Raw genomic sequence first — 23,695 nt, 5'->3', positions numbered from 1 at the left:
TGAGCATGTTAGCTAAGGAATGTCCCTGGATTACTTTCTGCTTGAAGTGGGATGCTCAATTGCAGCAAAATCCTGTGCATGTGTTACTCAGAGGTGAGCCCCATTGAGTTCAAAAAACATCCTTCCTAGTAGCTACTCTTTAGGTAACCTTTGTAAAGTAAAAAAAATGCTTGCAGGCAGGGTTTTTGGTTTTGGTTTTAGTTGGGAGAAAGTAGGCTTTTTGTTATTTCAAGTTGTCAGTGAGGTGCAGATAATTAACATAGTTCTGTGTAAGGCTAGTGGGCGGAGGGGGGGCGAAATGGGTCTAGTAATTTCTGCACATTTACCAGGGTTGAAAAAGAATAGATGAGATGGAGCCTTGGGTTCCAAATAAGTCCTGATTGCCACTCTGCTTCATAAATTCAAAGCTTTCTTGCTTTTTTACCTATGAAAATAAAAGTTTGTCCAAGCTAAGATATTGCATGTATTATGTAAACCATATCTTGAGAACGTCACACTCACGGTTTCCTATCATCTCAATTAACTGGTTGAATATCTATATTGCTCTACATGGGTATAAAGATGCTTGGCAACACTGACTGACTTATTCCTGGGGATATCATAGTTGTTTGGGTACTTTCACAATTGATAGCTGAAACATGATATATATGTACCCAAAGACACCCTTAATTACTCGGAATGACTGAAAATGAACACTTCCCATGAAGTCTTTTTCATATCAGCTAGTTGACAGGCAGCCAAGCCACTATACTGATATAATGTGGTGTGTGTGGCCTCGTGCATAACATTTCATAGATTGGGAGCAGGATCTGTATTAGCAGCAGCTGTTATACTGTATCATACATGTGAAAGTTAGAGATGTGAGGAACTTTTTCTCATTCAATTTCTTACTATCCTTGTGTGATCGAAGAGCCTCTGACAGCCTGGAATATATATCTGCATACAGAATGTAAGATGTTAGTTACTGTTTCAATTCATATACATATGCTTGTGGTGGCTAAGTCAGGTTTGAGTATTTAAGAAAGCTTTAGGCATTCAGTATCAATATGGTACCATGGGCTGGGCTGGTTTTTTTTAGGGGGGGTGTTGCTGTTGTCACTGTTGAGCTCTTGAAGTGATTTATGTGGTTCACTTTGGTTATGTATCTTAGAATGCTTTGTTTTATTGTTTGTGACTACTTTTGTTATGTTGCGTGTGTTTTCACTTTGTAAACCGCCTTGAGCATGGTTTGAACTGTGGAAAGGTGGCATTCCAAGGAGAGTGCCAGTCTGGAAGAGTTGCTTGGGCATAATTTAACACTGGGAAATGTTTCAAGAGCAGTGATTCTTAAAAAGGGAGGCTTTTAAATTTTTACTGAATGGGTGTTTGGTAGGAGCACCAACCCACACCCAGTCAGTTCATTAAGCAACGTGATGCAGGAGCTTATTTTATTTGACACTGCTACTGTAGACTATTTTTTGTAAGATAGAAAGCCTGGGGCTATTTATTTTACTAGATTCACTTTTATCCTACTGTTTGTCTCCAGAACTCAGGCAACATTCATGGGTTACTTGCAGTGTTCAAAATTTGCCAGGATGGCGCCTGATTTGTCCACCATCTGGAGCTGCATGCCTGGGGATCCTTGGATCTTGCCTGTTATCACACATTTGCAACACACCCTGCAGAATTCTATCCATTATATTTTATCTTCCCAATCAAAATGAAATTCAGGAACCAAAAACTCATTGAAAAATACGGCTTTTGAGCCATCCAGCCCGAAAATAGCCACCAGGTATTCTGTCTGGCAACTGTATCCTTGATTTAAGGGGCTCATATTTCTGAGTTTCTAACACTGGTTACTTGCCAGGCTCAGGTCTGCTTAACTTGGAGAAGGAGCTGCATCAATGCCACTGCGACTCTGTATGTCTTTGTAACTATATTCCTGATCTTTGCTTTAATCTTTGTAACACACACAGAGCTACTCAACTACCTTTACTCCAATATTTGATTCGTCTTGATTGGAGAGTTCAGGCTAGTTTCTTTTTTATTTTTAGGCTTAGGAAGGCTTGCTTGATAGAGAATGAGTGTCCCATCTCTTAACACTCTTATCTCAGCCAGCTCTCTCTTTCATCTTTGTTGATGCTTAGTTCTGAATTCTTAAGAGAGATAGTGGACTTCCAGATCACTATTCACTGCTGTGTTGAGCAGATTGTTAGTTCCTGTCCTGAGAGTTTATCCAATGTAGATCTACTCAGAGTAGATCCACTGAAATTAATTGCATTACCAATGTAAGTATTGAATTCAACGGTCTACTCTGTAAAGCTCAGTTGGATACTGCCCTAAACTTTTGTAGCGAAGGCCTGCAGTGAGGAGCTCAACCACATGATAGGCATAAAGCATGGAATATCATGAGTATTTTGTTGTGTGGAGCTGTAGAGATAGGATTTTGTTGCAAGACAGAGGCATTATGTAAAGCTGGTGAGAAGAGGACAAATATGAGCTAGATCAAGCTTCCTCAACCTCGACCTTCCAGGTGTTTTTTGGCCTACAACTCCCATGATCTCTAGCTAGCAGGACCAATAGTCTGGGATGATGGGAATTGAAAGTCTGAAAACATCTGGAGGGCCAAGGTTGAGGAAGCCTGAGCTAGATGAAAACTAAAAGACTCAATCCAGACAAGACAGATGTTCATCTCCCCAGGTCAGTGGTGGCCAACTTGTTCTGAAGGGGGTTGCAGTCAGCAGGTTTCAGTCTGAGGGTGCTCATGATGTAACTTTCCCACTGGAGGCACCTGTAGCATGTGTCATCCAGAGTGCCTTTTACCGCCTTAGGCACGTCTTCAGGCTATGACCCTAACCTGGAAAGAGACAGCCTTGATTCAGTTACACATTTTATGCTAACTTCCCATTTAGAGTACAGTGGTACCTCAGGTTACATGCGCTTCAGGTTACATACGCTTCAGGTTACAGACTCCACTAACCCAGAAATATTACCTCGGGTTAAGAACTTTGCTTCAGGATGAGAACAGAAATCATGCTCTGGCGGCGCGGCAGCAGCAGGAGGCCCCATTAGCTAAAGTGGTGCTTCAGGTTAAGAGCAGTTTCAGGTTAAGAACAGACCTCCAGAACGAATTAAGTTCTTAACCCGAGGTACCACTGTACTCTGTGTATAAGGCTGCTAAGCAAAGAGAAAGATTGAGTGGAGAAGGACTGACTTTCTTTCGTCCGGCAACCCTTTTCACACAAAGCTCTTCACTGCATCTTAAATCTGGCGAGGAGGCAACTCAGCTGTTCAAAACTTGAAGTGGGTGACGCTTCCATTTTTAGATGGAAAACACTTGCTTGTAGGTTAGGATTGGGGCTGAAGGCATGCTGGGTTTGCCCATTCTTGCATAGATTAGGGTTGTGTTTTACAGGAATTGATTTCTGCCATCAGTCTTTCTGTGCTACAAAAGCAGTCTAGGATGCCCACATGGTGTTGTGAGATCAGAACTGCTCTTAACACAAAATAACTGGTGATTCATCTTGTGCCTGTTGATGGGACTATCATCCTACCTTGCTTGCATTCTTGTCTTTGAACAGGAAGGCCGAATGTAGTGAGGAGATGGCATAGTTCCTGCTCAACAAGTACTGCTGTCTTTGGGCGGTTAAATATTTAATGTTCTTTCCTTGTCTTCTCCCAGACCTTATTGCAGAGTTCACTTTAATTATTGCTTATTATTTGCTTCGCTAAATGTTCACAGGGAAAACAAAAGGGTTGTGTCAGTCAGCAGTAGGCAATGTAATTCATTTACCGATTAATACCTTGGCTCATGAAGTACATTTTTTGTTAATATTGTTAGAAACAAAGAGAAAGCATTTTGGAAGATCTGCAAGCTTCTAAAATGCATGTTTCACCAGTTTCTTCAAGATGGTTTCTTAACATTTCTGCATACATTAAATAGACTTTATTTGAACCCAATTATATGTTAGATGTCAGAGCTTGTTTCACTGTCCAAAGTAGTTAGTTCCTTTCCCTCTTCACTAAATTATGCCAACCAGGTCACAAACATCTGGGCTTCTTTTGGTAGAAGGGAGTGGCAAAAATCTAATTATTACAATAATTGAGATAGGGAGCAGGCTTTGTGGTCTGAGGGTGTGGACATCAGACAACTGTGAAATGCAGTGTCTGCCATTTTTTGTATTCAGCACTAAGAGAAGCATACCTGTAACATTGGAAAGTTTATTTGGAAGCAGTAATAATAATTTTATTTTTTATACCCTGCCCACGTGGCCTAATGTTTTATTACAGGACTTCTTGAAAATATTCCATGATTGGACTGTCCATGTATTGTTGCTATAGAAAAATAAAACAAAAGCCCTTACACTTTAAGGGTTTCCTTTTGAGACATTCACTGCTTTGTTTACTTGACAACCACACAGGTAATAATGTCTCTTGGTGCTCTTTGAACTTCTCAGGAACCAATCTGGAATGTCCAGTTCTCCCTTTTGTTGTAGTCTCTGCCCTGTATTATTTTCCACAGTCTTTTTTTATGAAGTATAATAAATGAAGTGTGGTAAATCAAGAGCCACAGGTGACATCTAAAGTAGTATAGTCAGCTAACAACTTAAGTGCATTTAACTTGTGCGACTTCAGCTTTATGCACTTGGTTGAAAAAATGAAAAGGAGGGCAGGCGTCGGGGTGTGTATGTCAGCAATCCCACCTGCCATTGCACTCACCTTTGGAGAATATGCTTTGACTACATGTGATTTTGTCTTCATGCACCAACCCCAGAATGTAACTCCTGCGTAAGTTGAGAGTCAACTGTATAGTTAAGCAGTCTGAATTCAAAATTGCGTGCTGTGGCCTCTACCTTGGGATACAAGTTTCAGTGTAAGGGTGTTGGTGATGGCATCTATCTGTCTCAAGGGGCAATGGAGAGCGTTTCCAGGGGTGAAGTCAAAGTGCTGTGTTAGCAGCACCAAAGTGACCTTCCCAGGATGCAAGCCTGGGCAGTGTGTATGGAGGTCCTGGGCTGCCCAGACACCAAGACACATCGCTGATGTGGTCCAGAGGAAAGCAGAGCAAAACGTTTGGTGGCAGTTTGACTTCAGGAGTTTCTGGAAGGAGGCATACAAGGTGTCATCCAACCATCTTAGGGACTCCACTCCAAATTTGTGTAGGGTTTACTCCATAGCCTTTTCTTCTCCCAAATATATCCCACAAGGCAGTGGAGGTTTAGGATCAGAGTTTTTATTTTCCTAGATGGGCTACCTTTCCAGGTTGATGAGCCCCATCTGCCCCTCACTTTCCACTACAGCACTAGCAGAAACTGCCTTCATATGTGCAAGTCTGTTATTATAGAAATATGATTCAGTTTTTCAGAACCACACATTTTTGATTATGTAATAATTGGGATGATGTACCAAGTTCCTGTTTTTGTTTATTCTTGTCAAATATGTGGTGTCTGTCCTGTGTTGCCAACTGCACATAACAAGATGGATTTCTCTCTCACCCATTACTGTTGCTACTAAAACAGTCGTGTTTTTAATTTAGGACAGTTCCTTCTTATTGTGCCTGTATAAGGATTTTTTCCTAATGGGTCCATATGTGCCTTGGTGATAAAGATGTTGCTTACATTTAAATAATTTTGCTGTAATTTGTTTTGTAGCTTCCCTGGATAGCTTTACCAGATAAGGCAGTGTTTGTTGCTGAACACCCTGTGAGCTTTTTTCTCTGTGCTATCAATGTGTGTGATTATTCATAGAGTATAAGAGGATGGGTGCTTGCTCCAAGGGGCTTCCTGTAATTCAGCACAGAGAATACAAGGGAAGGAGAGAGGAAGAGGAATGTGCGTGTATTTCAGTTACATGTATGTAGGCTTAGTTACAGTACAGGGTGATGACAAAAATTGTTTCTTTTTTATGAGAAGAGACACCACATGTGCAGCCCTACCTGAAAAGCTACTAGTGCACATTTGTGTGTTTATTATCTGCCCATGTTTGTTAGTAGTTTATTTAGAATTTCTGAAGTCCCAAATTCCCAAAGCAGGTAACAATATAATGCACTGATAGTCTGAAATGGGGAAAATTGAGTTGTCTTGCCAGATTGCAGGGAGCTGATACTCACTTGCCTCAGGCAGGCAAGCAAGTACAGTAGTTGTTTACAAGCCTAATAGGGCGTTGTCCAAAAGCAGTACCAAAGTTTGCCCTTGTAAAAAGATGGAAAAGTCCAGCAAGTTTGGCTTTCTGTTGCAGTCATCAGAGTTAAAGGAGGCTTTGTAACAGTCACAACTGAAGTGTACAACGATAGTTGAGCATAATCTCCAGGGGAATATTTAGGGCAAAGAGTTTGCTAATATGTTATGTACAGTTCTCTCCTCTCTCTGTCTCCCACACACACTCAATTATGGTAAAGTTTATTATTTATATTTTGCTCTTCCACAGTGATTTGTGCCTAAAGTGGCTCACAATGCAAAGATAGATAAATAAACAATGCACATTAAAAAAACAGAATTCTTATGATGATAAAATAAGCACACGCAAACAAAAAACACAAATAATATGGCACAGCAAACAAAAAGTCCAGCAGCGGACTGACTGAAGTCAAAATTGAAAAGGCCTTGGAAAAATACCAAGCCTTCCACATGGAGAAGGGATTTAAAGCACATTAGGAATGGATGTGAGGGATATTGAACTTTCCCCAGAATTACTTAGTTTTCTTTCTCCTTGTGCAGCTTGGAGGAGGAAAGCACAGCCTAGGGCAGGGGTCAGCAAACTTTTTCAGCAGGGGGCTGGTCCACTCTCCCTCAGACCTTGGGGGGGCGGACTATATTTGGGAGGGGGGAAATGAACGATTTTCACCCGCCCACAAAGAGACCTGAAGATGCTTCGCTTTACCTGTCCCAGTTGTCATCCCAATAGCCGCAGTTGGGCTTCTCCAGCCAGCCAGGTGCCATGATGGGGTAGGAGGCTGCGTTGGCCGGTGAAGACAGAAGCAGCAGCCCCAGCGGTGGAGCCACAGACGGAGGTAGGGGAACCGGGGTGCCACCGGAGCTTTTACCCACCGCCTGCTGATGCTGCTTCCCAAGAGGCACTGCGGAGAAGAAGACTGAGCTGCCCGCCAATCCGCAAGTGGCAGTCGCGGCCACCGCAATAACCCACCTGAATGCCATGGGAGGAATGAAGGAGGCAGGCGGCAATGAAGAAAGCGTGTGAGGAAGCAGTGTGGAAAAGGAGCACGGAGAAGGAAGGAAGGGCGGACTGAGGGAGAGGGAGGAGGAGCAGGAGGAAAACACAGCAGCAGCCAGCGTCACGCCACTTTCACAGTGCCGCCCTGCTGAGGCGGGCAGGCAGGCGAGCCGACCCTTGACGGTGCCCGGCGTGGAACAAGATTGCTCCATCCCTGAGGATAAAAGCACTGCCGAAGGAGGGAGAGGGAACGAATGCGGCGATTCCTGGACCGTCCATGGGCCAGATCCAGAAGGCAGTTGGGCCTGATCCTGCCCGTGGACCTTAGTTTGCCAACCCGTGGCCTAGGGGGAAGGATTCAGTTCTGCTAACCACATGTACCTTAAATCTCCCCCCCCCCCACACACTTTTCATTAATTCAAAATGATGCAAATTGGGTCATGTGGGTACCACAACTACTTCTCTGACTTAAGCAAGGAGGAAAGCCTTTCCAAAAAGTTAGAAATGTGGGAAACAATGGGTTGCCTGCCTTAGAAATTTAATGTTATTTTAAAAGAATTTGAGAGCTTTTCAAGGATTCTTGTAAGGATTGTGCTTATTCTAATGCTGGGACTCCATAACAGAATAAAGTTCTAAAATAACCTTGATGGAGTGGAAAACTCAACCCAAACTAAGTGCAGCAGTTCTGCATTTTGGAGTATGGGTAGAAATCAAATGCACAGCTATAGGATGCTTGATAACATGATTTGGCAATAGTACAGGTGAAAAAGGTTTTGGATTTGTAGTTCATCACTGAATATGAGTCAGCAATGTGAGTTGGCTGCAAAAAAGGCTTAAGTTGTTTTGGTCTGCATTCTGCAGTTTTTATTTATTTTTATCATGCAGTTGCTATTGGAAGGAGTACTTAAATCCTGAACTAGAAAGGATTAACTAGAACTAGATAGTTTTGTATGTTACTAAATTTATTTAATTAAATTTATTATATTTCTATGTTGCTTTCCACACTCACAAAGTGGCTTACATACAATAAATAACTATAACATAGTACAGCATCCCAGTTAGAACATAAATCATATAGAATAATTAACAAATCATCAGTAAAACAACCACCTTCTATAAAACACTATTAATAAAACAACTAAAAAAATAAGGTAAGCAGCACAACCACAAGTCATGTAAGATTTACAAAGCATTACTGCACTCATAATTCACAAAACAAAATTAACGTTTACAATCTTACAACCAAAACCAAACGAAGCACTGTTGAATTCACACACACACACACTCTCCTCACCCCATGACTCATAATCTTCTACTCAGTTCATCAAAAGACACATACACATAATGCCTATGGCAGCAGCTCTGTTCTGAAGGCTCCTAGGGCCCCAAGGGCCAGGCAGGTGGAAAAACCCGTTGCCTGATGGCCAGCACAAAATCTCATTCCCCGCACAGTTCTTCCTCTGGAAACAGTTCCCTTATGGAGGCTGGAGGGTGGAGCAAGGCAAGTGGAAAAAGCCACTGCCTGATGGTCAGCACAAAGTCTCATTCCCCTCATCATAAGCTTGAAGTAAGATTTTTACCTCTACTCTGGTTTAATTTTCCTGTTTTCTCTCCATCTTTTTTAAAAAATGATAAATATTTACAGTACAGTGGTACCTCGGGTTACATACGCTTCAGGTTACAGTCTCCGCTAACCCAGAAATAGTACCTCGGGTTAAGAACTTTGCTTCAGGATGAGAACAGAAATCGTGCTCCGGCAGCACGGCAGCAGCAGGAGGCCCCATTAGCTAAAGTGGTGCTTCAGGTTAAGAACAGTTTCAGGTTAAGAACGGACCTCCTGAATGAATTAAGTACTTAACCCAAGGTACCACTGTAATTGCACAAGAATAGGAGATTCCATGTTTAAAAGTATAGGCCTGCATCCAAAGTTTTGCAAGCACAAGTGCAGTTCTTGAGCAGCACCAGTGTGCCATGTGGTAAACCACTCTTGAAAACCAGGGGACTCTCAAAAGCAGGTAGTGGTATGACATGGGCACCTGCTCTTTAAAGGAAACGTTAAATCCCACTGGGCGTGTTCAGCCACTTCAGTGCGACTTAAAGTAGTTCCCTGTCCCTAACATATTTTTTGGATTAGTAATTCACTGCCATTTGTGCAAATGATAGAGGATTGCGACATTTCTAAGATCGTTCAGTTTACATTCCTAGTGATTATGTAGCATTAACTCCTTCCTTCTCCCCTGTCTTATTTTAAGACAGTGGTTCTCATGGCCGCATACTGCTCTTGAAGCAAAAGTGAGACACAAATTGAAAAGCCGGCTGGTTTTTCTTTCTTACTGCTTTCTCCTATCTCTGGATGGTTAGACCTGCAGAGACTTCCAAAGAATGAGGGAGGAAATGACAAATGGATTGCCTAAATGTCAAACCCATAGAAGGCCAGGACTTCCCCCAAAGAATCCTGGGCAGTATAGAGTTGTTGGGACTCCTATTTCCGTCGCAGAGCTGCAATTTTCAGAGATCCGACAGCAGTCCTTTTTCTCAGAGAAGTCTGGGAACTGTAGCTCTGTGAGGGGAATAGGGGCTTCCTAAGCGCCCTTGATAAACTACACTTCCCAGGATTCTTTAGAGGGAGCCATGACTGGTAAAGTGGTACAATACTGTTTTGACTGTATAGTGTAGATGGGGCCTAGGATTATGTTCCCCAGCAGCAGCAATTGGGATGCTTCTTTGTGTTCTTGATAAGGGGGTGGATGTCATGACTTCCCCCTTTTGTTACCAGCATCCGATCCTCAAGAGGTGAGCATTCTTCCATCCCCCATATAATTGGCTCCGTGAAATTGCAAAGGAGGAAGAGTTGATTCTCTGGAGGAAGCCTGCCCTCTCCTCTGTTCTAAATGTGGGCCTCCTGATCATTATTTTGTTGTAGCACACCGTGTTAAGACTTGCTGGCTAAATTGTTTAAACCTTTGGACAGTGATGTGGGGTGGGCAAATTTCCAAGGCAAGGATTTATTATCACTATTGGGGGGGGATCAATGTCATAAATATATTAGCATTATTGAAGAATATTAGGCAAGCCTGACGTTTTCATAGCTGTAATGAATGTTTTCAGGTGATTGTCCCTATGCAAGTCAGCAAATTGCATATAGTTCTTTGCGTTGCTGAAATTTATTGCGCCAACGGTTTTCAGTACTTTTGTTTGTTTTTCTTAAGCTTGAACAAAATGAGGGAAGTACATGATAATGTATTTAGATTTTTACAAGCACATATTCCAGTTCGGTTCTCCTTAATAGCATCTTTAGAGCACATTAAGTGTGCCTTAATTTGCTTCCTCAACTATTTCAGGTGAAATACTTGTGCTGCATTGGGGCATAAAATTAACGTGGGGAACTTTTATTAGCTTTGTTTACTAAATAAAGGTAAAGTAAACATGCTGAATTAGAACACTCCCTAGGGTAGAGGTAGCCAAGCGCTTGTCTCCAGCTGTTGTTGGACTCCCAACTTCTATCAGCCTCAGCCACCATTGCCAATGGTATGGATAATGGGAGTTGGAGTCCAGCAACACCTGGAGGCACTATGTTGGATTCCTTGGCTCTAGGGCAGGGTTTCCCAAACTTGGGTCTCCAGCTCTTTATTTTTACTACAACTCCCATCATCCCTAGCTAGCAGGACCCAGTTGTCAGCGATGGTGGGAATTGGAGTCCAATTTATATCAAGATTTTATTTCCAGAATTTTTTCCAGTGCAGCATTTTCCAGAAAACTCACATCACTACCCTTGGAGGATATGTCATTAGTGCCAGCCTCTTCCCGCACAACTGTACACTCTGTCCAGTGTCATCTAGCATTTCTAATTATTGCCCTGAAGAGGGTATTGCTGTTGCCTTTGTATCTTCTGTGTTCTGCTCTGCCTGACCTGCATTCACCCTACGTGCCTGTAATATTGGCCTTCTGCCAGCATGGCCTGCTTTGCTCTATTCTTTTGGAGCCTGCAGCGCAAGCAGAACCAAAAAAGTGGCTGAGAGTCTGGTTCCTGTAGTAGTGTGAGCAGACAGTACGTTTACTTTACAAATCCACTGGTGTGCTGTAAGCCAGCATTCTGAATTACTGCCAAATGCTAAGCGGGGTGTACAAGCACACATCTGATTCCCACCCTACACCAAAAGAGATTTTAAATGTGAAAAGTAAGTGAGTACCAAATATAACCATATTTTGCTGGGCGTTATGGCTTATGGATAGGGACACGGGTGATGCTGTGGGTTAAACCACTGTGCCACTTGGGTTTGCCGATCGAGAGGTCGGCAGTTCGAATCCCCGCAACGGGGTGAGCTCCCATTGTTCGGTCCCAGCTCCTGCCAACGTAGCAGTTAGAAAGCACACAGTGCAAGTAGATGAATAGGTACCACTCTGGCGGGAAGGTAAACAGTGTTTCCGTGCGCTGCTCTGGTTTTGCCAGAAGCGGTTTAGTCATGCTGGCCGCTTGACCTAGAAAACTGCGGACAAACTCTGGCTCCCTCAGCCTGTAAAGCGAGATGAGCGCCGCAACCGCAGAGTCTTTCGCGGCTGGACTTAATTGTCAGAGGTTCCTTTACCTTTACCTATGGCTTACGGAAATCTGCTCCCCGAGTTTGGTGCTTTTGTGCATTTTTGTATTTTCTTTTTCTCAGTTTGCTGTTTTGGCACTTAGTTTCTTTTATGTGAATATTCTAATCTGTATTTGATCTTGCTAGCTTTAAATAATGCATAATTTTCATAGTGAACATTAACTAAGTTCAAATGCATTAAAATGAAATTTGAGGGCTTCAGAAGCATTTCAAATTCGTATTTGGATCAACCAGATAGTAGGGAATCTGGGAAACAAACCACCAGATCTCCCTTCTGCATGTTTGTCCTATGTAATGATACTTGGAAAATTACTCCTAACAGCTGTGGTGCTTCAAAGTTCAACATGTTTGTAAAGTGCTTTGATTCTGCTTACAACAGGGTCATTAGAATCACAACCTCTGGAGTCTGATTCATTTGATGATACAGGCAAATAGATAGCTTTTTGTGTGCTACATTGCAAAAAAAGATTGTTTTTAAATTGGCAAATTTTAAAGGGCACATTTGGCAACAGTAAGCCATGTTTTAGGATTACGTGAATGAGCAGCAGTGAGCCTTGGTCTTGGACCCCCACCCAAGCATGTTCAGAAGGTTTTTTTTAATTGACCAGAACTCCACATATCAAGACTGATTAGTTCAATCTATGGCTTGTTTGAGCAAGCCAAGGTCAAGCCATGGCTTATGATCCTGGCTTACTAGCAAACTGCTGGCTAACCAGAGTTCCATGAGTTTGAGAGTTACAGGGAACTTTAGTTCATTTAAAAGTGGTTGCTTTTGATGTCCTTGTGGCATTGCTGGAAGAGGGGAGAGAGAGCACACAATTTCAAGGCTTTCTGCTGCTTTAAACAATGGGTTAGCATCGCATGCAAAACAGGGCAAAGTGTCCCAAAAACCTCACCGAACAGATTCTTGTGCATGTCTCAACACGTGCAATTTTAAGGGGTTCAGGGAATAGGAAGGGGACAAAACAGTAGGGTGAAAAGCCTAGAACCCTTTCCTTGTATCTACTTCAGATTAGCTGGCTTTTCTGGTTCTTGAGCTTTTATTGAAGGCAGTTATCTCTGTATTTATATCAATGCTGAATTTCTTATTTGTTTAAGGGGCATCAGCAGAATCTTCACAAGAGGAACAACCGTCACCTTGTGAAGGTAATATGCATGTGTTTGCTGGAAAATCTAAAGTGGATCTAATTATGTGATTTAGGATACATTGTTAAACTTTTGCTAACATGCTGTGTTCTAAACACATGTTTAACCATGGCATCTTGAGTTAACGTCACATATTTAACATTCTGTATTTGATTCTCTTTCAACAGGGTCAAATGCTGCAGTCAGTATGGAAATCTCAGAACCAGTTGGTAAGTGCAGTTACGTAATACAGCTAGAAGTGCTGTTTGATAGCACTTGACTTGTTTAATTGAAGATACTGCTAATTGAGTCTTTGCTGTTTTATTGTGACAGAACATAGTGTAGCCCCTTTGTACCTGTATTTGAAAATCTTTCAAGCCAGTGGGCAGAAGGTAGATCTGAGCATCTACCAAAAGGTCTGAGTGATTTGAAGTTGGTGTGCAAAGGTTTCTGACTACCACTTGTTAAACGATAGTATTGAGAAGGGCTTCTTCCACTTTAAACTGGACTTTTAAAAGCAGCAGTGCAGGTTGAGGAGAGGGAATGCAACTGAATTCTTGTGTAAAATGACTGTGATCTCATATGGAAAACAAACTCCTTCTGGGATCAGCATGTGGTCAAGCATTTTCCTTAATTCCTTAAGTGAATGGTATCTAATGTTTTCATTCTGCAAACAGAAGAAGCTTCCATTCACACAATAACCCCTTCCATGAGCATACTCTTCCTTGAATGAAGCAAGAACTTTGAATACCACCAAGTGTGTTGTACTCTCCCTCAAGCCACCCTTTTGTCCCTGCCTCTGTTGAAGGATGGGGAACCTCTGGCACACAAGCCAATCTTATGTCTTCCAGAGTGTCTAATTAGGCCCGTGAGGCCATTCTTTTAAAGCCTTACCTACCTACCCAACAGATGCTGTCAATCCAATGCCAGCTAGTGGGCAGGGCAGGGGGTTGGTTCTTCACTGACTGTACACCCCAATTCCACTGCTGTGGAAGAGTGTGCATATCCAAACTCTGAGTCGGATTTAACTCTGCTCATCAGCTGGTGAACAGGGGTTAAAACCCTGCTCGGTTTGACTGTGCACATGCAGCCAAAGCTCAGTGCGGGGCTGTTTGCAAAAGCTGATGAGTTTTCAAACAGCGCAGAGCCCTTTGTTTTGCAAGCAGTCCCAAGCTGCTCTTTAAAGCTTCAAAAACCAAAGATTCAAAGAGCAGCACAGGTCTGTTTCCAAAAGGGTTTTCATCCAGTCTCCTACTGCACTTTGAAGTCCCAACAGTCAAGATTTCAAAGCATAGTGTCACCTGGTGTCACTATGAGTAGATTTCAAACACCTGAAATCTGCCTACCCGTATTCTTCCCACCTCTATTGTGGAATGTCAAGTAAGAGTATATTGATGTCGGGCTTCAAATTCTCAAATAGTCTCATACTTTAGGTAGACTGACCAGTTTTCATGGGCAATTTTAACTTAGCTCAGTAGGTAGCACATGAGGCTCTTAATCTCATGTTTGTAAATTTGAGTCCCATGTTGGGCAAGATCCTTGCACTGCATGGGGTTGGATTAGATGACCCTTGTGGTCCCTTCCATTTCTGTTATTATATTTAAAACACTTTGAACATGAGGAAGGAAGGGACCAAGTGTTCAGTCATCCTCATAAACTGAGTAGTAATTAATAAATATAGGTATACAAAAACTGTATAATCTCTTCAAAAACTGTATAATCTTGACGTGTTTTGTGTGTGTTCTGCAACTGAAAATTCTATTGTCTTAAAATAGTCTGCTGATACCTGTGAATTGTAGCATGCTTTGAAAATGACTTGTAACATCCAGTTTAGAACAAAGCTTTTGGAAAAGAAGCCTCAGCCAGCAGAACAAGATCAGAAAAGATGGAACTTGCAGCAGTAGAACTTTTAACTGCTTAGATGTAACATACCTGCCTTTGAAGTACCGCTAACCTTTTGTTTTCTCCTAAAAGAAAGCAGATGAAAATTTTCCATTTGTTCAGATAAACTCTTTGTTAAATTCCAGTAGAAAACGGAGAAACGGAAATGTCCCCTGAAGAATCATGGGATCACAAAGAAGAAGCTATTGAACCTGAGTTAGCAAGTGGACCTTCTGGAGATGCAGGACCTACCGAGGAAGGCACCCCGGAAATGATGGAGGAGGAAGAGGAACTACCAAAACCTAAATCTATGGTGGCACCACCAGGTGCTCCCAAAAAAGAACATGTAAATGTAGTATTCATTGGACATGTAGGTAAGCTGCTGATAAGCGCAGGGATGGTGGGTGCATAATATGTTTTTTAACCTGATCTTATTACGGGGACCATCTTTAATGCTTTCAGAGTATACCTTTTTAGATGCTAATGTTAGATTCTATATAAAATTGCAGGTTGGCAAAAGTTTAATGAATATAGTAAGTTTGCTAGTGACAGTGCAGGCTTAGGCATGTCTTCTTTGAAGTTCAGTGGGACTTGGTCCCAGAGAATTTTATAGGATGGCAACCTAATAATTATCCTCCTTGGAAGAGTTCAGAATAGTGTGCATAGTCAAGCCTTCCTTTCTTCCGTGTCTCACCAAAACAAATAGGTGCAGCAGAGAGTGACTCATTCACGATTACTGCTGAGTAGACATCTGAAGCACAGGAATCTGTCATAATCTAGTTGTCTGCCTACCTAACTCAGTATTATCTTCTTTGACTGGAAGCAGCTCTTTAGAGCAGGGGTTGGCAACCTAAGGCCCATGGGCCACAAGGAAGCTCCTGCAGCCAATGAGAAGCTGCACACGCCTCCTCCGTGCTGGAAGGAGCGCCAGAAATAGCGTTTGCGCGTGCGTGCATGTGCGCACTCCGGCCCACAGTGGCATCTGCAGGACCGTGAACCGGCCCAAGCCACAAAAACTTTGCCGACCCCTGCTCTAGAGTCTCAGACAGCAGTGTTTTCAGTGCTTGCTACTGAATCCTTTCAAGTGGGTGTGTAAGGGTAGGTCCAGTGGTACCTGCTATTCAGGAATACCTCTGGCTATGCAGGGAACCTTTGGCCCTCCGGATGTTGCTGAATTACAACTCCCATCATCTCTGGCCACTGACCACGCTTGCTGAGGCTGATGGGAGTTGTAGTTCAACAACATTGAGGGCCAAAGTTTTCCGACACTTGCTCTAGCATATGCATTGCTTGTCAATTAAATGACTTGGTTGCAGTTACGCATAAAGCTGATAAACCTGAAATTATAATGGTTGGTTAATGCATAATGCAGCAGGGAGGGGGGAGGAACTGCTAATTAGAATTCCTGCTTGCTCATATGACGTGGTGTCTGGGCTCTTTCTCCTTAATAAGAAGTCTCCTTGCAGGGAGAATAAAATAAATAAAATGTTTGTTAAGGACACTGACATCTAGAACTAATGCTGTGGACTTTAAAACAAAAAACAGCAGCAGCAGCATACAGAGAATAGAAAAGGGCATGATTTGCTTCACATCCTTTCAAAATCATTTGCACACTTAGTGTGCCTTCATATGTTCATTACATCCTCCTTTACAGAACAACTTACCTTAACTGCCCAGTTAAACTCCGTTATTGGATCCACTAATTTTGTTGCTAGTTCATTTTATGAAGCAATGCATTTTTAGAAAAGGGAATTTTTTTAACAATGGAAGATTTTTCTTAGCATTTCCACAGACAATTTTTGACCCCGCATCATTGGTGATACTAATATGAAAGACAAAAGAATATCATGATGGGGAAATCCAACACTTTAATAGAATGAGAGAAGTAGCTTAGGTGGTTGGGGAAAGCTTACTTTGAAAATCCATTTTTCTTAAAAAATTGCTCTCTACATTTTTTTGGCTAGATGCTGGCAAATCAACAATTGGAGGACAAATAATGTAAGCAGCTTAATTTATCAAATCTTTGAAACGTTTGTGCTTGATTGCTTTTGTTGACGTAGACTTACCTGCAGTGCAGCATCAGTCTGAATCTCTTTCCAATTGTTTTCTTTCTATTGTGAAGTCTATTGTAAATGCCCATAGACACTTTCCTAACCTTTCCTGTAGTTCTACAGTTTAGACCAGGATGGTGAACATGAGGCCTTCCAGATGTTACTGGACTCCATCTCCCATCAGCCTCAGCCAGCATGACCAATAGAGATGATGGAAGTTGGAGTCCAGCAACATCCAGAGAGCCACAGGTTTCCCCAGTCCTGATACAGATTACAAAATTGTCATATGCCCATACTAAATGCTGTTTCTCAATGTAAATGTTTGATCAAAACCTGCTTCTCATGCAGCACTGTAGTCCGGGTTTTCCCATACTTGGGTTTCCAGCTGTTATTGGACTGTAACTCCCATTCCTGTCTAGCAGAACCAATGATCAGGGATGATGGGAATTGTAGTCCCCAAACAGCTTGTCTTAACTATTTTCTGTGGATTGGCTATCTTTATATGCTGCTGTGTATGCCAATGAAGCAGTGAGCTGTATGGATGGCTTATTTACCTTTCTGATGGTTTATTTACCACCTCATTCTATCTCCTTAAAAATAAAGCTGCTTTCTGCAGGCAGCTTCTACATTCTAAACAACATACGAATCTATTTTTTTCTAGGTACTTGACAGGCATGGTTGATAAAAGAACACTTGAAAAATATGAAAGAGAAGCTAAAGAAAAAAACAGAGAAACCTGGTATGAAACCCCCTACATCTTATGATGAACATGCTTTAACCTGTGTGGATTGTTTTTCCCCTCTCTCTTTGGCAAGAAATAGATAAAGTTCCGGGAGAGCAGGTTCTGACTTAAGAGAATACCAGCTTAGGGGCTGAGTGAGGAGGAGCCTCTGTTACCTGTCGTAGTTGATGGGTTGCAGCCATTGTTAGTCTACTCAGAGTAACTTTGCTGCATTTGCAGCACTGAAGTGACATCTCTAGGGCACAAGCCTGGGCAGTGTATATGGAGGTCCTGGCTTGCCCAGACGACAGGACCTCCCCTCTCAGCCTCACTGATGTGGTCCAAAGGAAAGGAAAGCAATACATTTGCACCAGCTTGGCTGCAGGAGTTGCCTGAAGGAAGCGTACAAGATGCCATCTAGCTGCCATCCAGCTTCCTTAGGGACTCCACTCTGGGTTTATGTAGGGGTTACTTCCTAACCTTTTCTTCTCCTGAAGATGGCTAGCAAGGCAGTCGGTACACATTTTCTAGATATGCTCTCCTTTACTTCAATTGCATGCTAGAATGCTGGGCTTTGAAAGCACAGTCAGCTGCCTTGCCCAGTTCTTGCGAGTTCCTGGGGATGTTCAGATACATTTTTTTGTGCCTAGATGGCTTTTGAGAACCATTGAGCCGCACAGTGCTAGTGTGATCACACTTTTCCCTCTCCCTGTAGGTACCTCTCCTGGGCCTTGGACACAAACCAGGAAGAAAGAGACAAAGGTAAAACAGTGGAAGTGGGCCGTGCCTATTTCGAAACGGAGAAGAAACACTTCACAATTTTAGATGCTCCAGGGCATAAGAGCTTTGTCCCAAATATGATTGGTGGTGCTTCTCAAGCTGATCTAGCTGTCTTGGTAAGAAATCATTCAGTCCCTCTCTGCGTTAAGGAGCCCTTGGCAGATGTTTAGCTGATGACCTGTTACTGTTTTTTACTGATGTACGTTTCTTGCAGCTGTAGTGACCTGTCTCATGGTCTCATTTTATTTCATTTTTTACTCTGTGTATGCATCAACTAAGGCAGGGGTATGGAACCTTTTTCAGCCTGGAGTCACATGCCAGTGCCAGGGTGGGTGTAGAGGCAAAATTGAATGGAGCAACAAATTTAATTTTTAGTATAGTAGACAACTTCCTACACTTGTTTGCAGACCCATCTCGATCCTCCATCTGGACGAGAAAGAGCCATTAGTAGAGTTCTCAGGGACACCTTCTAACCATACAAAAACATTTGGAGTGGAAAGCAGGGACAATGAATGGTGAGGCTTGTGTAAAGTTTCGAGGGCCACACATCAAGGCCTGGAGGGCCACATTTGGCCCCTGAACCTGAGGTTCCACATCCCCGTTCCTAAGGAATTAGTAGTTGTAAGATAATGGCTTTTTATATAAAAATTGTAGTCTTGAGATTATTTGAACAGTTGACTTAAAGGAGCAATCCTCAACATAGGTCACCTTGCAAGGCCTAAAATCTCTGACAGTTCTTAATTCTAACTGGAGAAGAGCAAGGAATTGAGCTATAGCCCTAATAATTCAAACATTGGTGATTTATCTCCCTTCCAACTAGGTTATCTCTGCAAGGAAAGGAGAGTTTGAAACTGGTTTTGAGAAAGGGGGACAAACGAGAGAGCATGCCATGTTAGCGAAAACTGCAGGCGTAAAACATTTAATAGTTCTTATTAATAAAATGGATGATCCAACTGTGAACTGGAGCAATGAAAGGTGAGTAGAACTCTTGTTAAATTCTTGTTTTGTTTTTACGTGTTTTATCTACAGTGTGTATGTTATCTTTTTGTATTAGAAATGGGATTGGTCTTCTCCAGCCTAATATAACCTGTTGTCCTAAATTCTGGAAACCCAGGTGGAGTTATTCCAGAGCTACAAGGAAGATTAAATGTTGACATTGGGGTGCAAGATCACTCCCATTACATGACTAAAATGCGTGCTGCAGAAATACAGGACTCTTTTTCACACAAGCCCTGTTGACCCATAACTAAAATTCCTGCATGTGGCTCTACTACCTTAGTATTCATGTGGCAATCAGATCATCAAGCAGTCGGATCATCAAGCCCTCTTTTATATGCCCTCACAGTAGTTAGTTAGAATGGGGACAGCAAGGACGTCACTGGAATGGCCCCTAGAATTTGGAATAATCCCTCAAATTAGACATGATGAAGAGCCCATCTCTGGCTGTTTTCTATAGGAGCTTATTTCAGGAGGTCCACTGATGCTCAAGGAAGTTTTCATGCTGTCATTTTTGCCTTCGCAATAAGTTTAAATACTGTATATTTCCTTGAATATTGTAGAAAGGGCTATAATAGCTCATGGCACTTGTCATGGTCCTCCGTGCGCCAGTAGCAGTTTAGTCATGCTGGCCACATGACCAAGAAAGCTGTCTGTGGACAAACACTGGCTCCCTCAGCCTGAAAGCGAGATGAGTGCCGCAACCCCATAGTTGACTTTGACTGGACCAAACTGTCCAGGGGTCCTTTACCTTTTACCTTAATAGCTCAGGGGTCCTATATTTTGTTCCTGTCATCCCCTTTAAAGGTTCAGGTAGTAAGTAATGGGGGAAGACCCCTGTCTTTGTCTGAGATGAGAGACTGGGCACCTACTGTCACTGCTGAGCTAGCTGGATGAATAGTCTGACCTAGTACAGTGGTACCTCGGGTTACAGACGCTTCAGGTTACATACGCTTCAGGTTACAGACTCCACCAACCCAGAAATAGTACCTCGGTTAAAAACTTTGCTTCAGGATGAGAACAGAAATCATGCTCCGGCGGCAGCAGGAGGCCCCATTAGCTAAAGTGGTGCTTCAGGTTAAGAACAGACCTCCAGAACGAATTAAGTTCTTAACCCGAGGTACCACTGTATAAGTGAGCAGTTGCTAATTCACATCTCCCCCTTACATACTAAGCCTGTGCTTTGCAAAGAATGCTGCCTGATTCACCCATGTGCATTCTGACACAGTACAGTCTTACAAGGGCTACCACAATGTCATTCTCCTTGATTCCCACAAACCTCTAAACCTGCTTATACAAGGACTATCCCTTATAGTAGAGGAAGGCAAAGATACCTGCGAAATTTACAGTAGATTGGCAAGGATTTGTGGCTCCCAGTTGCTTAACAATAACAACGACAAAAAGGGACCTTTTGCCCCACTCCCCTTTCCATTAGCCCACTATAATGAAGAAAGGATAACCAGGAGTGGGCTTTTGTATGAAAGAACCATGAGCTCAGTTGAGTTCTGGTGCTGAAAATGAATCCTAGGATCAAAATGTACATAGAGACACCCACTTCTTTCATTTGGCATGTGTCTCTTCCATCTGGCTCTTGCTGGTAGATTTTCAGATTCTAATACAAAGCAAATCTAACAAGTCTGCCCACCCCTGCTCTCTATAGCCTCCCTTCTACATTGGTGCCTATGATTGTTGGCAGATAAACAGCTCCATCAAAGTTTCTGGATAAAGGCAGGTGGTTTTAGAGGTCTGCTATTTGGGAAAGATGTTCACTTGAACTTGATTCAAGCTCAGATCAATCAAGAAAGCATTGCAAGGTGAAATGTAAAGAGAAACTGGCAGTATCACACAACTCCTGGCCCCAGTCTCTCACCCTAGCACCTTTGACATAGCTGTTCCAAGACCATCCAAAGTCTGTTAAGGTTTTTCTTCTGTTGGGTGAAACTTTCAGGTATGAGGAATGTAAAGAGAAATTGGTGCCATTCTTGAAGAAAGTTGGCTTCAATCCGAAAAAAGATATTCACTTCATGCCCTGCTCTGGATTGACTGGAGCAAACCTCAAGGAACAATCGGACTTCTGTCCTTGGTATATGTATGTATCTTTATCTTTATTTTATTTAATGTAATGCCCTGCTTTTCTGTGGAGAGCTAGATCCAAAGCAGCAAATGCAAAATGCCACATGTCATAAACCCCTGTAAAATCATATTTAAGTAGTCTTAATCAAAATAGCTGTTACTGACCCACATAGCAGCAGAGAATCAAAATAGTTTCACACTTCAGTGCAGCCACCACCATTAACCGTAAAAGGCCTGCCTGAACAAGTGAGTTTCAAGCACCTGCCCTAAACTACACAACTTTCCAAAGACATCTGAAGGCTGTCCTGTATCAGGAAGTTTTAAATGTTTGATATCTCACTGTGTTTTTATATTATGTTGGAAGCTGCCCAGAGTGGCTGGCTGGGTTGTTGTTGTTGTTGTTATTTCATCATCATTATTGACGAGAGCAAGCCTGATAGACCTGTTGGTGTCTGTCACAGCACACTTCCAATCTGGGTCAAGAGGAAACTTTCTGAAACAGGCAGTTTCAACTTAGGCCCAGGTAGTCGTTCAGAGTGTTGGGGAGAGCAGGCCCATGGGAAGGTTGCCATTGGCCAGCCTCTTAGTGATTGCCTAGAGCACTGAGGTGGGGAGAGTGCTCCAGACTACTTAAGAGACACCCCAGTTTGTGAGCTGATTTTGTTTTGTGTGCTTGAAGAAAAGTGATCAGGCCAGTACTGATGTGATCACAAGGCAAGTGGCTGCTCAAATAGCCCTTCTGCAAATCCTTTCTGTTAAAAGTTGATTGTCTGCAGATTTGTTCCAGGTTAAAACTTAAGCACTGCTGGTAGGTTGGTAGCTTTGAACTATTTTTGAAGCTACATTTTCAAATGAACCATTATCAAAGCTAGGGCACCTGTCTGTATTTTTTGTTGCCTCAGTTAAGATGGCAAGCGAGAATTCTTACAGTCTTCTAACCTTTGTACAGTTCCTAGGAATATTTAAATGTCTTTATGATGGTAGGGAAAATAACTTTATATTAGATTTGGTAGAATTTACGCTTATACAGTGGCTTTAAAAGTTGGTAATTCATGAATGTGATGCAGGTATATTCATCTCATGAATAATGTTACTGTATCAGAAGTTAACTGTCTCCAAGAACCATTATAGGTCAGAATCTTAAACAAGACAAAGACATACCATGGATTTGCATGACATTATTTTCCCTCCTCTCTTTTTCAGTGGGCTACCGTTTATTCCATATCTGGATAACTTGCCAAATTTCAACAGACCGGTTGATGGACCAATCAGGCTGCCAATTGTTGATAAATATAAGGTACCCAAATAACAGCTACCTTGAAGATATGACACAATTGCTTTAGTTGCTCAGTTTCTCATTTATAGTTGGCTGTGTCTCATGGCTGCTTCCTTTTCCCCCCCAAATATGTTAATCCGAAGCCTGTCATTGGACTAAAATGTGCAAAATGCAATTGAATTGTTCTTCTATTATCTAGGTACTGTACCTTAACCTGTTTTGGTGACATATGACTGTTGGGAGTGTTAAGAACATAGGGCCATATTCAGCTGACGCATTGCGCTAGCACAAAGTTTTCCACTAGCGTGATAGAACTTCCCCCTTTTACACCCCCGGGCCCTCCTCAGATCTGGGAGAGAAGCCCTAGAAGAATGTGCAGGGAGAGGAGAGGAGAGATAATTTGCACTCACTAAATGATCTCTCTAGCGCAACATTGAATACAACTCGTCGTAATATTTCAGAACATTTCCCTGCAGTCAATGGAATTATTAAAACATGCAACCTATAGTTCTCAAGCTGAAGACTTTGTTATTCTGTGACTGAACTGGAGTGTGTGTGCGTGCACCCTTAATGCACTCTTCTGGTTCCATTTTCTGTAAATGTAATGTCACAGCAATATGTGTAATTTTCTCAGAATGAAAAGATTGAGATGAACTGAAATGCATGTGTCACATTATTCAGCAAGCACTGAGTACTGAGTCCCATTCACTTGAATGAGAGAATTAAGCAGAATTTTAAACATTAAACTTTCCCCATTGGTATCAGTGGGACTAAAAATGGCATAGCTTTGTCTTAAGTGTCTACTGAAAATTGGACAGTATCACTGCCTGAGAGTTGCTTACACATGGATACAAAGATTTTCTTCCTCTGTCAAAGGGAGTCCCCCTTGAATGAGGGATGGGAGCCTTTGGAATCCAATCCAGTGCATTTAACTGGCATCATAGTTGCAGGACTTTCATTAGTCTATGGTAGACTTGATAAATTCCACAGCTGAGTTGGTAGTATGTCATGCTTACCTGTTTAAATCCACCAGGTCCTGAAGGTC

General features: G+C 42.3%; 1 protein-coding gene across 3 annotated transcripts in view; it reads left to right on the top strand.

Moving 5' to 3' along the window:
* Nucleotides 1-23,695, top strand: part of GSPT1 (G1 to S phase transition 1) — a 35,856-nt gene that overhangs the window by 3,889 nt on the left and 8,272 nt on the right. For 2 of the 3 annotated variants that reach the window (XM_083474304.1, XM_083474302.1), the window contains exons 2-10: nt 12,846-12,893; nt 13,061-13,102; nt 14,900-15,127; nt 16,718-16,751; nt 17,466-17,543; nt 18,241-18,421; nt 19,126-19,280; nt 21,250-21,390; nt 22,578-22,671. In XM_083474304.1, the coding sequence (XP_083330430.1) occupies nt 13,081-13,102; nt 14,900-15,127; nt 16,718-16,751; nt 17,466-17,543; nt 18,241-18,421; nt 19,126-19,280; nt 21,250-21,390; nt 22,578-22,671 (933 nt within the window). In that variant the 5' untranslated portion in view covers nt 12,846-12,893; nt 13,061-13,080. The remainder of the gene's footprint in view (nt 1-12,845; nt 12,894-13,060; nt 13,103-14,899; nt 15,128-16,717; nt 16,752-17,465; nt 17,544-18,240; nt 18,422-19,125; nt 19,281-21,249; nt 21,391-22,577; nt 22,672-23,695) is intronic. The other variant, XM_083474303.1, reaches the window with a different exon arrangement.

Source organism: Podarcis liolepis (genome assembly GCF_965112155.1).
Source record: "Podarcis liolepis genome assembly, chromosome: 14".
NCBI classification, from domain to species: domain Eukaryota; kingdom Metazoa; phylum Chordata; class Lepidosauria; order Squamata; family Lacertidae; genus Podarcis; species Podarcis liolepis.
The sequence above is the reverse complement of the archived record's forward strand: the minus strand, read 5'-3'. Positions and strand labels throughout refer to the sequence as shown.